This window comes from Pagrus pagrus, assembly GCF_965226575.1.
Source record: "Pagrus pagrus genome assembly, chromosome: 15".
Taxonomy (NCBI): domain Eukaryota; kingdom Metazoa; phylum Chordata; class Actinopteri; order Spariformes; family Sparidae; genus Pagrus; species Pagrus pagrus.
In genome coordinates, this window is record NC_140199.1 from 9,071,653 (window position 1) to 9,089,544 (window position 17,892).

Here is a 17,892-nt window from a genome sequence, read left to right on the forward strand (position 1 = left end):
ACTATGTCCGACTATAAATGTCACATATCCATCATAAATAAATTGCATCATAAAAAAGACACTTAACTACAGATCTAACAAAGCTAACAGGAAGTGCTAGCAGCTAATTCAGCACGTTGCAGATTTACCAAAAACTCCATGCCAACATTATACTTTCTGTTTATGTACACCACCCGAAGCATGATGGGAACCCTGGTGAGAAAATCGCAACACATATTCATCCCATACGAAAACAGCCTTCAGTTCAGACGGGTTAATGGACTACAGATTGCTTCATGTAGTCACTTACAGTATGAATTAGATTATGCTGCTAAAATTACCATTTTGATTGGAGCAGCCCAATCAACTCCTGACCTCTGACCTGAAAATAAATCCTAGCAGGATTATTAATAATGTATATAATGTGTTATATGAAATAAATTCTCTGAGACTGTAAAGCTATAATAATACATCAGATACTCAAATGTCCTATTTACATTACAAGACTGTGGATTAAAAAAATAGAATTAAAAATGAAAAAGTTTGTTGACAAATCCAAAAGCAAATCCTCTTTTGTGCGAGCGAAACTGCAACCTGACACTTTGTGCTAACATTTTGCACCATTCATTAACGCTGACAGCTTTAAAGTTTCCTGATCATTGTTCGCCACATATAGCAGTTAGCTGGGTGAATGATTGAATGAATGAAATGCTTGTGAGATAAGGAGGTGTGTGAGGAAGTATGAGAAAGAAAAATGGATAAACTGAGCTGGACTGCGCATAATAGAAGAAGATAACATTTTACTTTTTACATTTTGGGGCAAAGACTCCGAGTCATTGTCTCTCTGTGTGTGTGTGTGTGTGTGTCTCTGATTGTATGTGTCTGTGTGAAAAAACGTGATAGCGATGCCCCAAATACACATAAATACATAAACAATAACAGTTTAGTACATAATAATTTCGATCCCTGTGTGAGGAATGACTATATAAATACAGGAAATCAAATTCACCACTCCGCAACAGGACATCCTCAAAAAATCTGTCAGCCAGTCAGACTGTCGCCGTCTGTGATTGTGTGTTCTTAACGGTGTGAACTGCGTATAACGGAGCGCCTCATCCGATCAGTGGAGAACACCAGGGAACGGTCGAATGATCTCTGAGGGAGGACACGTGGCTCATCAGAGCAGCATGGAGTGGGTGCACACTGTTCGTTATAATGCGCCTGGTTTTCAACCTTCTTTAAACCTCCTCCTCATCAGACTCGAGAGTCACTCTTGCGCTGGAGCACTTCAGATGATCCTTTTGCAGTCTCCTGAGATCACCTCTCTGCACACTGCTACCCAGGCATACAGATGTATGAAAGCTTAGTATCTTCCGTGAAAAGCAAAGCGTGGATTTATGAAACTGTGTCAGTATTCTCTCACTCCTCTTCTCCTCCTTACTGTAGTTGATCGAACCAGTTGAGGAGCAGGAACTGTTTAGGTTTAGGCACTAAAACGACTTGGTTATGTTTAGGAAAAGATAATTGATTAGGATAAAGTATGTATGTTACGTACTTGACGTTAAATACAATAACAATATTGTGTTTAATGTATTTTTGTCATGTTAATCTGAATCTGCAAAGCAACAAGCAACAAAAAACACCTGTACATTCCTGTGAGTCGACATATAAAGCAACAGAAAATAGAAAAAACCTGACAGTATTTGAGTGAATGTACTTAAACAAATATTCATCGCCTCAACATCTCCAACAGAAACGCATAGTGCAAATATTAATAATAAGGATAACAATAGTGCAGAGTCTCTCCCCTTGTCTTTAGATAAAGCTCAGCTGGAGGAACACTTCCACACTCCACTTGGCAGTGCTCCAATCTGCTGGGTTTTTGGCACAGAGCTGGTAATATGATGAAATCAGAGGGTGTTTTCCCCCCGGACTCCGAGGCTGGCCTTTCTTGACAACTTGACTAATTCCAGTCCAAGGTTTAGTCAGCTATAAAGCTTATAGAGAGCCTGAGATATGTTAAGTGGAAGCCAGAAGCTCCCCTGCTACCAGGAATGGATCTTTAGAGACTCTTACTAGAAAAGCAACAACAACAAAAGCTCAGTTAATCTTTTATTCAGCACAAGACAAAAACCCCACCTCCATCACTATAAGTCTAATTTTACATTTTCTAATGTATTTTTCTGTAGCTATCGTTCTGTATACTGTCTATACACTTACAGAAATTAAATCTTTGTTCTTGATTGTGTCTGAAAGAGAACTTTCCAAGGAAATTAACAGGAATGTGTGGGAAATAACAGGAATACAAATGGAAATATAAGGGTTATTTTCTCAGGCTGTATTTACCACGTCATATGGAAATAGATCAATTAAAGCTCCTCAGTATGTTCAATCAAGTTACACCCACAAGGTAACAGCCAGTTAGCAAAGTTATAAGCTGATCATTTTAATCAGGTGTGTTTAGGCAGGGAAAGGTGTCAGCACGCTCCAACAGCACTGTCCTAGATGTCACTTTTCATACTTTACTGACTTCACTTTGTGAGATGATAATCAAAAAGAAAATGACAACGGACTCTTGCTTGTAAAATGTCCGTCTTCCTGAATCCCCCCGTGTTTAGCGGACAGGTGCGGATGACGCACACGAGCTCTGCGTCTGACTTCATAACACACCAAAATATAACCACGGAGTGAATTATATATACTCACGTGGGACAACGAACGCCGTGAGAAATAGTACAGTGGATGAGGAGGAAGTGTTTATAAGTAAACAGGCTTAAATAACTTATGACTCATGATTTATTAATAAATGGAGCTCAGCCACGCATAAGAGCGCACGCACGCAGACACACAAGCATCCTGACCTCTCAAAGCTGTGACTGTCACCTCAGTGGTAAAGGAAACGCCGATCTATATTTATCTCATACACGCATACATCCTGTGTGTGCGTCAGAAAGCGAGAGGGCAGATCTGTGCATATTTTATGCATGCAAACAGACATTTTCTGTTATAGCGCTCATAGCTCTGCTTATTTGGACCATGTCAACGATGCAACCTTTGCATCTGTTGGCTTATTAGTGTTTTAAGATCACAGTTTAATGCAAGCCTCCCCTCTGGGCTTTACACACTCAATCGATAATGCAATGTCAAGAATTGACAAGGACGCTGCCGTATGAAACAACATATAAACTGTTTTCCTGCACAAGAAATGTGGCATCATTAACGGAGGATTGTCAACACATTATACGACACATGAATAATAGATACTGACACCATGAAGGGGTTACAGGAAGAGAACAGCGGGGAATAACTGGTGGCTGACGAGACACACTGTTGATGATGATTACATGTTTTCATTATCTGATGGTTTTAAATCAGGGACAGCCAACCGTGTGCTGTGGAGCGCCAGAGGGAAGCAGGTTTTCTCTCCAGCCAAGCACAACACCAGGTGATTTGACTGATGAGTTCCGCCTCTCCGGCTGAAGGTGGGCTAATCAGCGAGGCCTCCTGCTGCGCTGTTTGGTCGGAGCGGAGACCTGCCTATCCCTCCTGTCAAAGCAGTGTCAGAGTCTGTCGGAAACAGCAGCTCCTAATTTGGGTCGCTTTGTTCATTCTGGACATTTTGTCAAGGGTGAATTTATACCGGGGGATAAAAAGGTGAATGGAGTTAATTAGCTGGTGGGACAAAAAAAACAAAAACAAAACCCCAGCATGCTCAGGCTCAGGATCTGAAATGAGGAACTATTGATTGCAGGATAATCAGAGAATCTTCTTTTAATGAAAAAGTGAGATTCCAAAACAGGTTTATCTTTCAGCGCATCAGTATATAATGAATAACAAGTGTTTTTATAAAGAGGATGAATTAGAATTTATATTAAAGAAGGGCCTTATCACATGATAATTAAATTTCCATGGAGAGACTAATAGCCTTACACACTCATATTTGTCTGTTAAACATAAGGCCAGTAGGTGGTTAGCTTAGCTTGGCTTGGTGCAAAGGCTGGAAACAGGGGGAGCAGCTAGCCCGGCATTGTCCGAAGGTCACAAAATTCAGATTTTATTTTCTCCACTTCAGACTTTGTACGGAAAAAATAGATATGTGTTTATTTGTTAGCTTTAGACGTGCCAGTAGGTCGATTTCATTAGCATTTGACTGAGCCTGGCTAGCTGTTGTCAGCTAAGCTTACTTGCTGTTGCCTGTAGCCTTATATTAAGGCTAGCTGCCTTCCCGTGCTGTTTTCTCCTGTTCTCTTTGTGCTAAACTAAGCTAACTGGCAGTTGGCTCACGTTAAACAACTGTATTTTGTCTGTAAATCTGAAAATGCCCAATTATTAATACAAAAGTGATTTATGTAGACAATATAAAACCTTTTAAAACTAATAATTTAGTGGCTATAAATGTTTTTTTTTAATTATTATTATTGTGACAAGGCTATATAAACCAACTAAAATACAAAATACAGCTTAAATTTCTCAGTTCCCACTTCATCTGACTGTTTTCGAATATATTAACACATCTCTGAAAGCGCACAGAACAACAGCCATGTTACAGTCTACAGTATGTGCAAGACATTTGATTGGATTGTTGAATTAAACTTGCGAAAACTTCTTTTGAGAACAAAAGCTTCCTGCCCACAGGTAACACGTACACTCTTGAAACATGCTAAAAGATGTGTGAATGTTTTATACGCATTAAATTAAAGCTGTATGTGCCGCTGACAGAAGAGTACACCAAGTTGTTAATTAACTCTTTCGCCTGTGTTTTCTCCCAGTGGAGGCTCTTCACCTAGGAACTCTGATGGCTGCTCATGGTTACTTCTTCCCCATCTCAGACCACGTCCTCACTCTCAAAGATGACGGCACTTTCTATAGGTTTCAGGTAAGATATCATCAAAACTTTAATAGCTGTAGCCATGTCATGAAGTGGCTCTTTGTGATATGCTGGAGTCAGACCAGTTTAGGAGTTGCTGTGCCCCATAGTTATTAAAGGCACATGAAGAAAGAATAAAAAACACATTGCTTTGAATGTCAATACTGCGACTGACAGTTTTATTGAGTCTTAAAGGAAAACTACCGTTTTTTACAACCTGGACCTTATTTCTGGCAAAATATATGGTCATTTACTCACCCAGATAACTTTGGTGTCATTCGGCGTCGTTCGGACGAAATTAGATCCAGTGTAGCGGCGATATATCCATATAATGGGAGAGACGGGGCAGCGACACACAGCCTCTATATAACGCATTATCTGCCACGAAACTAGTTAATTTCATCAATATTTTGTTATGAAATGCTAGCGCTATTAGCCTCTGAGTCCGGGCTCGTCTATTGTCAACATCCGGGGTCTGTAGGCTGATCTACTACCTCTGACCTGGAAGATGTCGTCTCTGAGCTGCGCGCGCACCCGCGACAGCGCGGCTTGTTTACCTGTAGCTGCTACTGCTAGTTTGACCCCGGATGTTGATAACGGACGAGCCCGGACTCAGAGGGGAATAGCGCTAGCATTTCATAACAAAATATTGATGAAATTAACTAGTTTCGTGGCAGATAATGTGTTATATAGAGGCTGTGTGTCGCTGCCCCGTCTCTCCCATTATATGGATATATCGCCGCTACACTGGATCTAATTTCATCCAAACGACGCTGAATGACACCAAAGTTATCTGGGTGAGTAAATGACCATATGTTTTGCCAGAAATAAGGTCCAGGTTGTAAAAAACGGTAGTTATCCTTTAAGTAAGCTCCCCCAAGTGTGCTGCACAACTAACCCCAAAATAAATCAATGCCTGAGGCTGTTTCTGTTAGTAGCAGGCTTCACTTTGCTTTTTTTACGTGTATTCAGTGTTCATCTGTAACTAGTCCGCACAGAGCTGCCCGAGAAGGGTCAAGATTCATGCTGGTGTCTGCTCTCGGGCTTCGCTGAAAGGAGCTTATGTGCTTTAGGGCGTTCTGCTGAGCCCATTATACAACAAAATGTTTTATTGTGACAGATGCAGGGCCGCGACTGCGTGCCCACCTTAAATGACAGTGCAGACTTTGATGTAAGACACCATGTGGTTAGCTGTGCACTGTAAACAACAAGGTTTCTTTTTAGTTTTGTTCCCTAATGACCTGCTCTCCCCCCTCAGACTCCGTACTTTTGGCCATCGAACTGCTGGGAACCAGAAAACACAGACTATGGTAAGAGAACTGCATTATAGTCTAACTCCTACTTTGTGCATTGTGCACCGTGCACAGCTTAATGATGCTGACTGCAGCACATAACGTATATTTGTCCAGTCGATGTGTTATTACCGCGGATGTTGGTAAAAGTTCAAAAGATGAAACACAAATGATGCAACTGAGGAATCTGGATGTTCGATAGAAACATAAAATAAAATTTTTTTTTTAGATGCTTGGCCCACAGTTAGGAGCTTTTATAGCGCAGAGGGAATGCAATAACTCTGTTTCTCCTGTCGTATATTTATATTTCCAATGTATTCAGACAATTTCTTCTGACTCTCTGACTGATGCAGAGCGATTACAGTGAAGAAAACCAAGGCTGTGTTCGTGCACAAACCTGTTGTGCACATTTGGCTGCAGCGTTTTTTTATGGTGATACAGGGATGAGCTTTTCATTGTTTACAGCAGAGCGGAGAGGAGATAAACATTTCATAATGCCAAAAACGGCAGCGGGCGAATAGCCGCAGCTTTGCAGGTCTTTCATTTGTTGTTTTGAATTGTGGGAGAGGAAAAGGGTTAACGCTCGCCGTGGGAATAATCCTGGAAGTTATTGTGTCTCCGATGCAGCAACTGATTCACGTGAATGATGCCCCGTAATGAAAACAGCCTAATGGCATAATGAAGCCTCCGCATAATGGTCAGTTAACAAAGGGATGAGGGGATGATGATGATAGTACGGGAAGACATCAAAAGTCAGACACACGAGCACGCACTGTAACAGACGCTCAGACACCATGCACAGTCAATGACCTTTGTGATTTGCAGGCCAGTTTAAATGTGCAGTTGAGAGGATTAAATGAGTAAACGCAGGGCCACTTAAGGCTGTTAAAACCAAGCTGAGATCCCGTTCTCCCTCTATTACCAATCTGTCTCTCTCCCCCTCTCTCCCTTTCTCCCTCTCTCAGCTGTTTACCTCTGCAAAAGAACAATGCAAAATAAAGCGCGTCTGGAGCTCGCAGACTATGAAGCGGTAAGTGAAAGAGGTCTTTTAGTGTCAGCACTCCCCTCTTCACGTATCTGTTCTGCTGTTCTGTGTTGGCAGCGCTCTCAGGCTTTATCTCTTTGCTTTTTTGTTCATGCTGAAACTGAGAACATTTGTTTCTCTGTGTGTCACTGCATAATTTGTAACTTTCCCTCCACCAAAGCTATTAAATGAATCACTGGGTTAGTTATATGCTGGTTTTTGTTTTTCTTTTAAATGTGAGCGGGGGATCATTAAAGACGCTATCCAGCCGTGCACTGTACACATCACGTGCGGTAAACATAATCAGATCTCTCAAAAGCCTTTTTATCCCCCGCCCTGTTTTTTTTTTTGTTCTTTGTTTTGCTTGCAGGAGAGTTTAGCGAGGCTACAGAGAGCTTTCGCCAGGAAATGGGAGTTCATTTTTATGCAAGCAGAAGCACAAGCGAAGTAAGTTTCTGTAAGAACCACACATGCATGAGTGAGTCTCCTTACACCCTCAGTATGACATGATATACTTAACCCCCCAGTGATAGACCATATTCACACGATGGCCATTTTCCTCTGACATCACACTCAGATGTCATACTGCTGTATTCTGGGGTGGTCATTTAAACGTAGGCAATCTGACAAATTGTTATCATTTCCCCGTTTCCTGATTGATTAGCAACTGTAAAGACAACCGATAGTTTGATCTGGAGGCACATTGGATCATATTTCAAGGTAAAACCACAGGTTTGATTAGCTTCCATTAGACAACAGCTAACATTAGCCTTCTACCACATTCTAGCTGACGTTACTGTTTGATACGATACTGTCTCGATGAGATTCGATTAGGAAATGTGTCAATTAATACAGAAATATCAACACATGTTGGAGACATTTTCTGAACGTGGAGGTTTGTTACGACCCCAAAGGAAAGCTCGTGGCCCAAAGAGGTCTAACATAATTACACCAGTCAAGAAAAAGAGACAGACTTGAGTCCCCTCCCCCTCTTTATTGACTCCTCAATCAGCCTGAGCAGGCTCACCTGGAGAGAGGAAGAAAACAGACCATGAGTAAGTGACATCAGGGACTTAGACAGACTTTATTGTCATTCAGTGAGCAACAAGTGAACACGGAACGAAATTTTGTTTTAGAGGCTCAGCATAGAATTAAAATATGAGAGTATATCAAAAAACAAAACAAAAAGGGCATCATATGATCAGAAACGGGGGAGGATGTAACAAGGTGAAACACACAGGATGTAATGAAACAGTAATTTTAGCCCCCAGATTTTCACTTTCCATCATCTTTTCAGTTGCTGATCAATTGGGAAGCAGTGAAATAGCAACAATTTGTCAGATTGCCTACATTTGTGTGACATGTAACCTGGAACACAGCAGCATTACATGACCCCAACATCCAAGTTTCCCACCCTGGAGGAAGATGGCCGCCGTGTGAATGAGGACTATTGCCACGTACAACTTCACAGATGAGCCGACAGATCGTACGTGTGTTGGAATACACTACAAGCTCTGTTTTTCTTTCAGGGTGGACAAGAAAAGAGACAAAATTGAGAGGAAAATTCTCGACAGTCAGGAAAGAGCATTCTGGGACGTGCACAGACCAGTGGTGAGTGAAATTACTGATGTTGTCTTCGTCGTCACCTTCGCCGTTATCGATGTCGTTGCCGACATTATCAACATCATCTTAATTGGCCCTGGGAAAGTTTGAAAAATTGAAGGAAAAATAATTTCACGCTGACCACACGCGCAGAATCCAAAGCATAATTACACGCTGTAGATACGGTAAATCGTTTACGCTCCCTGGGTTATTTCACTGGCGGTAGGGATGCATCGGGCTTTGTGACAGAAAAGTTACAAACTCCTCAAAGGTTGTGTCATTTATACACAAGCTTTACATTCCTGATTCCTGTGAAATATGAATAGCGTAAAGAGGTGAGCACACTCTGAATTCCCCGTCGTGTTTTCCTCCGCCACACACACAAAATGCCACATCAATAACTGTCACAACACATCAGCCTCACTGCTGCTCTTCACCTTGTTCATACACACACTTGCGTAGCATTAGCATTTAGTTTCCCCCTGAGGTTACAGGGTCTCCTCTGCTGTATTTCTCTGAAAGCCACTGCTCCATGCTTAATTGGAAAATAAGTTCAATTTATGCGTCCTTGGAGCAACATAATCAATATTAATTCAGATTTCACAGTGACGCCGTCAAGCTACTTAGCTTTGTTCTTGTGGAAGAGACCTAGATTAGACCACTTGTTCAATCAGTCAGAATTTGCACACCAACACTGTGATTTCCCGCTGGTTTACTTGTTTTTGCTAGAATTGGCACATTCCATGTTTAATTAACCAGCATCTGACACATTGTCCTGGAGACTCCTCTGAATCACTCCACACGAAGAATATTGGCTTTGATTAACTCAATATCAGATAATGGTGACGAAATTTGCGCTTTCACCCCAGAGGCCAAGGCATAAGCAGCTAAAGTTGTAAAAATGTAATTTAAGTTGAATTAACTTGTGATTTTCTGATGATCTTCTCTCTCTCCTCTTATAGCCTGGATGTGTGAATACAACAGAAGTCGACATAAAGAAGTCCTCCAGAATGAAAAACCCCCACAAAACCAGAAAGGTAGAGCACTACTTCAACAATGACACAGACATGAACAGACAGGCTTATTGTTCCTTGCTGTGCTTGTCAGCGGTTGTAAGTCTACTCTATTTTTTTTCCCCTCAGTCTGTGTATGGGCTGCAGAATGATATCCGCACCCACAGCCCGACCCACACCCCCGCCCCAGAGGCCAAGCAGCCCACAGAAGAAGAACTGCAAGAACAGGTTAGACCTACAAGTGGTAACCATATTTAACCATTTGAAGTCAATGCTAGCACCAAATTGTATTGGTAGCTCTTATTTGTCAACTCTTAACTTTTTAAATAAAATCGTGACATGGACAGAGTCGACCTGATGTCACCGTTTGGTGTTTTTCCTCCATCATCATAATTATTGTTGCTCCAGGACTAATACTGTAAGTAACCGATCACATTCTGTAATATCATAGCGTTGTGACTCAGGGAGAAGTCCGGGAAAATAAGCACATGGGAGAAGTTATCCTTTCTATCCTTTTTAATTTAATTCATCCTCTATTTTAGCAGAGATGACTCACTGATGCCAAACTCCTACGACAACATACAAAAAAGGAAATCTACAAACTTAAGCAAAGTTATACACATTTACATACACATTTATGCAAACATAGACATACTGTACAAGAGTATTATACATAAGCAAACGATTAACAGCAACTGCATGTATTTTCCTTGATAAATTCAGCCTCTAGCTCTTTAAAAACACCAGATGACACCAGAGAAGAAGGAAGGTTATACAACATTACAGGTGCAGCAGTACTGAAAGCAGCCTTCTGCCATTTAGTCCGATACCTTGGCGTTTATACCTTCTCAATTACAATATATCTTGTGGTTTTGTTGCCTAAATGTAACCAAATGAAATCTGAAAATCCAGGACACAAACACCAGTCTCCAGGGTGAAAGTCCCACGCTTGACCCTTTCATCTACCACAACTGGCTCCATATGTGGACTTTGCAGCGATGGTCCTGGAGCAACATTAGATATGATGTCGTGGAAACAACGCCAACACAGTGATACCAGATAAAACAGTCTAAAGTGCTCACTTCAAGCTAAATAATATAAATGTCTTGTAGTCGTTATGCAGATATACTTGCAAACCAAACACTCTCTTGTGAATTCCTGCAGACTGATGTATGCTGATTGTTCCCTGCTATGGTTTCAGATCACCTTTTGGCAATTGCAATTAGACAGGCATCGACTGAAAATGTCCAAAGTGGCGGAGAGGTGAGCGATGTTGTTTGTGTCTTTATTCAGTTTAGCCATCGATCTGTTTATTGAGCCTTTAAACAGCCTAACGCGCTGTGGAATTAAGAGCTTAAGATGACCTTGAGGAGCAATCGGGCCTGGACAATGCCTTCAGACAGCGTCAGCGCTGACGATACCAGAGACCGGGTCGCACACAAAAGTGTCGGTTTGTCATTTCCTCCAGTGAAAAGAGAGGTGCATTCAGAGAAGAGTTGTCTAGCCTTGTGTCCAAGCTCAGGGTCCTTCCCTCTAGTCAGACTCTACATTTAATTCAATTTGCAGTATTGGCTCTCGGAGGGATTTCACTTCTCCTCCTGTAGATTTAATCTCACGAACTCGACTCACTCACAGAAAGAAATGGAGCATAACTTTACGGGACGTGATGACTAGATTATAACATGACATTTCCAGCTGTGATAGAAACTGACGTCATAATCTCTGTTGTTTCTTCTCATGAAACAGTTTGCTGGGTTACACAGAGCAGTACGTTGAATACGACCCCTTCCTCACGCCTCCAGATCCATCCAACCCCTGGATCTCAGATGACACCACGCTCTGGGAGCTCGAAGCTAGGTGGGTACATGAGAAGAGTAATATATGTAGACGGATACAATGATTGAGTTTATACTGAAGGATATGTTGTGTGTTTTGTGTGTCCTCCTCCAGTAAGGAGCCAGGCCAGCAGAGGGTAAAGAGGTGGGCTTTTGGCATCGATGAGGTCTTCAAAGATCCTGTGGGGAGAGAGCAGTTCCTCAAGTTCCTGGAGTCAGAGTTCAGCTCGGAGAATCTCAGGTACACAAGGAAATACACTTTATACACACCAACATGCACGCACACACGTATAATGCTATTTTTCTTACTTATAAAAACATTATATTGCCTGGAATTGATTCCTTTTTGAGGCTTGACCTAACCTTAAGGCCTTGGTCTTTGTTTTTGCCACATAAGTATGATGTATATTCACATGTATGACTAGATGGTTTGACTTTCAGCCCACGATTGAAAATATGGGACTGATTTACTGCCATATTTTTCTCTACACTTATATAAATAAACATGTTATATTATCATAAATTTATAACTTAAATACAGTTCTCATGTTAAAGGAACAACAATTTTTTCCCCTCTTTTTCCTCCTCTTTCCTCTTTTTTAAACTACTTTGTGAACATGCATTAGGTGGTTTGATCTATAACAATTCATCATATTATATGAGATGATCATGTGTTTGACATGTTATATCTTAATCTGCAAAGCAACCAGCAATTACAGCTGTCAAATTAATGTCGTAAAAAGCACATTTGTCCCCTAAACATAGTTATAAAGTAAGTCATCCTTCTCAAAATTATATTTAAGCACAGCACTTCCTACTGCGCCTGTCAATCCTAAAATAAATGGTTAACTTTCGTGGGACGTGCTTTATGCTCCCACATGGGTCCCCACAATGTGACTGTGTGAAGAGATATTTGTCACCACAACGTGATTAATACAAACACACACACACTCACACACAATGCACACGTGAGAGACTGTGGAGGATTTAACTTACACTTGCTTCCCCCTCTACACACACACACACACACTCAAATGAAATATATGAAACATCCACAGAAATCTACAGTTTGCTCACTGCGGGACTCCCACTGTTAATGCCCGTGGTTAATAACTGAGTTTTCTGGATTCTCTGATGCTGAGAGACACGATCAATAATATCTCACTTGAATTACTATGCAAATACTCACATAACGGCTGGTACATGTACATGTTGGTTTTTCAAAACTGTAGCTGTGGCTAGAATGACACAAGTGAGCAGGAAAATGTTGTGGTAATTGGTTTTTATTCATGGTAACAGGAACACTGCAGAGTATCAAAGGTTCATGCTAAAGGCTAAAAGAGTAACGACAGTGCAGGATAGCTCCTCAATAACTGCCCAAAGCTGATCATGTTGTCAGTTTGATTTAATTATAATTTGATATCTCAGTCAGTTGAGCACAATCATCCCATAAGCGTAATTTCCTCTCTTAACTCGTTTTAAAATTAAACTTGCGGCAAAATGCTGAAAATGTCTACCATTTATAATCCAATTTAAAAGTAAGGCATTACATAACGTTGAAATTCCACCTGTTGCAGCCGCTGCTACACATTTCATGTATTTTGTTCTCCTTTCTGTCGACAATATATGAATATCTGGAATAAATACCATAATGTAAAATGTAAAGGGGTTTTCTTAAAATGGATTTTCCATTTATCATTAGATATTATTTTCCCAAGCAAGTCCATTTACTCAAGAACTTGAGGTGTTGTTTCTCTGATAAAATGTTTATTATTTAGATGATTTATTTATCATTCCTAACTATTAAGCCCTCAAATGTTTTGCATACTTTACACTTCACTGTGCCATTTCTAATTTTTTGGTCTGTAGGTTCTGGCTAGCAGTCCAGGAACTAAAGAAGCGTCCCATCAGAGAAGTTCCCACTCGGGTTCAGGAGATCTGGCAGGAGTTTCTGGCCCCCGGAGCGCCCAGTGCCATCAACGTGGACTCTAAGAGCTACGCCAAAACCACCCAGAATGTCAAAGATCCTGGACGCTACGCCTTTGAGGATGCACAGGTACAAATGACTCAGATACATTAAACCACATCTTGTTACTATGTATTATTTCACACTGCACAAAAGCAGTGGAACATTGCTTGTGATCTGAAACTGTGTAGTGCAACTTATACAACAGCAGCATCTTCAACTTATGAATCACGGCTCTATTTCTGCACTCAATGAGGTATTGAATTTTATAATTTCTTTATAATCGCTGTATTTTCACACTATGTGCTTCTGCAACAGGAACACATCTACAAGTTGATGAAGAGTGATTCATACAGCCGATTCATCCGTTCCAGTGCCTACCAGGAGTTATTACAGGCCAAGAAGAAGGTACAAAACACAAAGCCTCGCTCCAAATAATGGATAAACATAGTGCTTTGAAAACCAGATGAGATGTGGAGACATCCATGTAGATGACAGTAAATCCTTACACTGACTCACTGACCGCATGCTAACCAGCTACCCCGGCCCCATCCTGTCACATAATACCACAACAGATGAAAGTCTGATACCCCCTGTAGTTTCAGCTGGGAGACATGCCTCTGTATGCAAGCAGAGAGCTTTGCTTCTTAGTCTTATAAATAAACAAAATAAACTCACAGAATGTCAAGACATGAAATACTGACATCTATTTTCCTTTATGAGACAGAAACACACAACCTTACACCATCTGGAGTCAAGATTTTCTCTGTTTACCAAATCAAGACGAGCTTAATTGCTTCGCTTACTCATCATAAAACACACTTAATTTAACTGCAGCAGAAATGAAATTAAACTCCAACTCGCCTTTGAATTCTGGCCGTTTCTTACAGATTACATCTTTAGGCTCATTCCCAGTAATCTGCTCACATACACAAACAAACACGGACATTTAAGTTGCTGTTACACTCACCTGTAGTGGCAAATACTCTGCAGGGGCAGGGTTGGTGTTATTCTTCTCACTAATTACAGTCTATACAGATATTTTTGACCACTAAGGGGCAGAAAGTAGTGTCAGAACAACAAGGACATCTCAGTGGGGTTGTGTTTCTGCTCCTTTTTGTTGCGGTTCGGTCCGCTCGGTCTCTCTTGAGCTGCAGACTTTGTGTGAGTTATTGCATAATTTTTCCCTGTTGGATTTGGCACTCTAAACAACTTGGAATTACCTGCGGTCATTTGAGTTATTACAAAAGCAATTGTGTAACGCAGGTTCAACTATATGTCTCCCACAAAGCACACTGTACCTGAAACGGATAATAAAAATGTGTGAGTGTGCAGAGCTGCTTCAAGGTACAAACCAGGTCAAACCAAAGAACATGTCAAACAAAATGGCACCCACGTGCCAGCAATACCAATGAGGGGCAGAGAGACTGAATGCTGCGTATTAATGGAGCCTGATATAGGTGTGAATGATGGAGTAGCTGATCAGGACGCCTGTCGGGTTTGTAGAAACCATTATGAATCGCAGACACCAGGGGCTGTCATAACATGATAAATCATTCAGAATTATACAGGTATATTTATGTGCTCAAAACCTGCCTCGTCTCATGCTGCCTACACTTTCTCTGCCCGTCATTCTGGCAAAGAAGATTTTAGTATTCTAGCGAGGGTTTTTAGATAAAATATCATTTGAATGCAGTAAAAACTGGAAGCGACTAATGATGGCAGACAACTCTTTCTCTGCCATCAAGTGCAGCTTTTGTCTATCTGGCTTTCAAAACCGTTCAAATTCTCGACATTTATGTAAGGCCTCCTGAATTCTCTGAGTGCTGACATTATTGAACTTAATGTGTCCTTTTTTTTTTTTTTTTTGTCCCACAGAAAAGTAAGAACTTGTTCTGAAGGCTCTGGCTTCCAGGTAATGTCCAGTACAAACTGTGCTATGTCATTCTGTTGCTGTAATAGTGCATACAATTGCAGATTGCTACCAAAAATGAAAGGCTTGTTCAGAGGTAATGAAAACACAACGATTGTTAGGGTGCGCTTGAATACTCATTTTGCTATGGAAGGTTGTTAACTAAGTGAAATGACCTGGAGGGAGTTTAATGGCAGACATGATAACAGCTGTTTGAATTTTATAAATGTTAAGATGCTTCCTTCGTATCTCCTTTTGCGTAGTCTACACTCGACCATCCTTTGTGAAAGGAAAGATTATTCCATCACACAATTCCTTCATTTAAATCGTCGCACCATTCACAAAAACAGTGAACTTTTCAACTGCACCCTCACTCTCTTGTGATTATACAGTAATAAAACATAATTATAAAGATTATATTTCATTCTGCCCCAAATCCCTCTAAATCCTGCACACTGGATCTTTAAATCTGCTCAGCATGCGATACGAATGCCAGCAGCAGGTCCGCGGCTGCTCTTGTTGTGTTAAACCAGAATATAAATGTATTTATTCTCCCTATTTCCCGCTTACTTAATTACCTCATTCTGTTTCCACCTGCTCTGCCTTCCTTTCTCTTCTCCCAGCGCAGTGGAAAACACTCGCATCCAAGAGGCTGACCAGTCGTGTGCCATCATGCTAAAATCAATGCCATCTCTCTCTCTCTCTCTCGGACATGAAGAGGGGGGGAACATCTCATCTCTTCGTCATCATTGTCTGTCCATCCGCTCTTGGCTCAGCTGGGCGATGAGCCTGGGCCGTCTGTTCGTCTGTTGTCCACCGGATGTTGCATGTCCATGGAGAGGATGCTCCTTCTTCCCTCTCCTCTTACAGTACCTGATATATTTCCAGTATTTCTCAGAAAAAGGAGGCACTGCTGGACTTGTGAGGACACTGACAGACTGGCGAGATGAAAAATGTCAAATCCGGTGCTCCGGTCCTTTCCATCGTTACTGCTGGATTGGAGCCCCCTCTCTCACTTCCAGCTGAAACAAATGATGTCAGAGAGAAAAAAAGAAAAAAGAAAAAAAAACACATAGAAAAAAATATATAAAACGACAACTTAAACTGATAAATCTAACCAGTGTCATCGCTTTACATGATCTGAGGTCACAGATACTTTGTCACGCTATGGGAAGTGTGTTGTGCAGAATGAATATACAATATATATACATATATATATTATGATTATTATGATTATGATTATTTATTGTGCATTTATTTTGCTTTGAGTTATTTTATCTCACTACAATAACTAGCGCATATGGATTTCATTGCACTTGTAAAGTCACATTCAAAAATGACAAAAATGCTGTCTCCTGTCTTATGTAGAACATAATTCTTTGTTATTCTCTCCTGCATTTATTTTTATACCATATTTAAAGACACTTTTACTTACTTGTATTATTAAAGTTGGCCCTCTATCTGTTACTATGGCCTGGGATGGTATTTTCTTTTTAGCTTTTCAAACACACAATGTGCCGGTTAGCATGCCGCAGCATTCCTTCTGCGGGGTTATAACGATCCAAGAGCAGTGCTCCAACAATGCATTTCTGCTTCCTACCACAAGATGGTGTTAAATTATTTCCTACAGCAGGGATCTTCCAGCTCCTCCCTGAACACAGATCAGCAAAATGCACCACATTGCTCTGCAGACAAATGAAGTTTTGTCATGCAAAAGTGTCATCAGTCGCTGGTCCGCTGGGGGGGTTATTGTTCCGACTGTACCCGTCTGAGGTTAGCAGGGTCTGTTGATGTTTCAACTCTTTGATGGCAGAAGCGACAGGCAGTGTTTTTAATCTCTGTGCCCGGTGGTCAGCTTAGCAAGAGCCACAAAACAGACAAACATTATTGTCTCAGTTGCATCGAGGAATGTGAAATCAAAGCGTCCGGTTAGCGTGTCTGGATACAGCGCAAACAATGATTTATGGATGGGAGATTATGAGGGGTAATGTGATGTGGTCAGAGTACCAATGAGAAAGAGGGTAATTTAGGGTTCTTGTAAGACATCTTTGTCCTTTGTTGTCCACGGTGCCAAAATGTCATTCATTTCCTAAAATTGTAAATGCAAATGGTCACAGGAGGAGAGGGAGAACAAAAAAAAGACAAAGGAAAAGCTCTTATTTTGATAGGTTTAATATATCATGGGTGAGAGTGCAATAAAAAAAAAGAGAGAGAGAAAAGAAATCAAAGAGAAATATCAATAGGCAGAGAGAGACGGGCTCAAAAAATGAAAGGAGTGAAGCTTGGTTTGATTCACACAGTGACCAGGGCCAATAGGATAAACCCTCCCAGTCTTGAGGAGGAAAGGGGGTGGTGGGAATTCAAACTAAGGCAGGCTTTACAGTGAGTCAAACACTCTCAGA

The 17,892-nt window shown here is 41.0% G+C and overlaps 1 protein-coding gene across 6 annotated transcripts in view; it reads left to right on the forward strand.

Annotated features, from left to right (window-relative positions):
- Positions 1-16,957, forward strand: part of rgs7a (regulator of G protein signaling 7a) — a 60,994-nt gene extending 44,037 nt beyond the window's left edge. For 5 of the 6 annotated variants that reach the window (XM_084375616.1, XM_084375618.1, XM_084375619.1 and 2 more), the window contains 14 exons: positions 4,749-4,855; positions 6,105-6,156; positions 7,104-7,168; positions 7,533-7,609; positions 8,692-8,773; positions 9,727-9,801; positions 9,907-10,005; positions 10,979-11,040; positions 11,524-11,634; positions 11,728-11,853; positions 13,482-13,668; positions 13,897-13,986; positions 15,457-15,493; positions 16,119-16,957. In XM_084375616.1, coding sequence (XP_084231742.1) covers positions 4,749-4,855; positions 6,105-6,156; positions 7,104-7,168; positions 7,533-7,609; positions 8,692-8,773; positions 9,727-9,801; positions 9,907-10,005; positions 10,979-11,040; positions 11,524-11,634; positions 11,728-11,853; positions 13,482-13,668; positions 13,897-13,986; positions 15,457-15,477 — 1,154 coding nt within the window. In that variant the 3' untranslated portion in view covers positions 15,478-15,493; positions 16,119-16,957. Of the gene's footprint in view, positions 1-4,748; positions 4,856-6,104; positions 6,157-7,103; positions 7,169-7,532; positions 7,610-8,691; positions 8,774-9,726; positions 9,802-9,906; positions 10,006-10,978; positions 11,041-11,523; positions 11,635-11,727; positions 11,854-13,481; positions 13,669-13,896; positions 13,987-15,456; positions 15,494-16,113 lie in introns of all 6 variants that reach the window. The other variant, XM_084375617.1, reaches the window with a different exon arrangement.
- Positions 16,958-17,892: the final 935 nt, after the last annotated feature.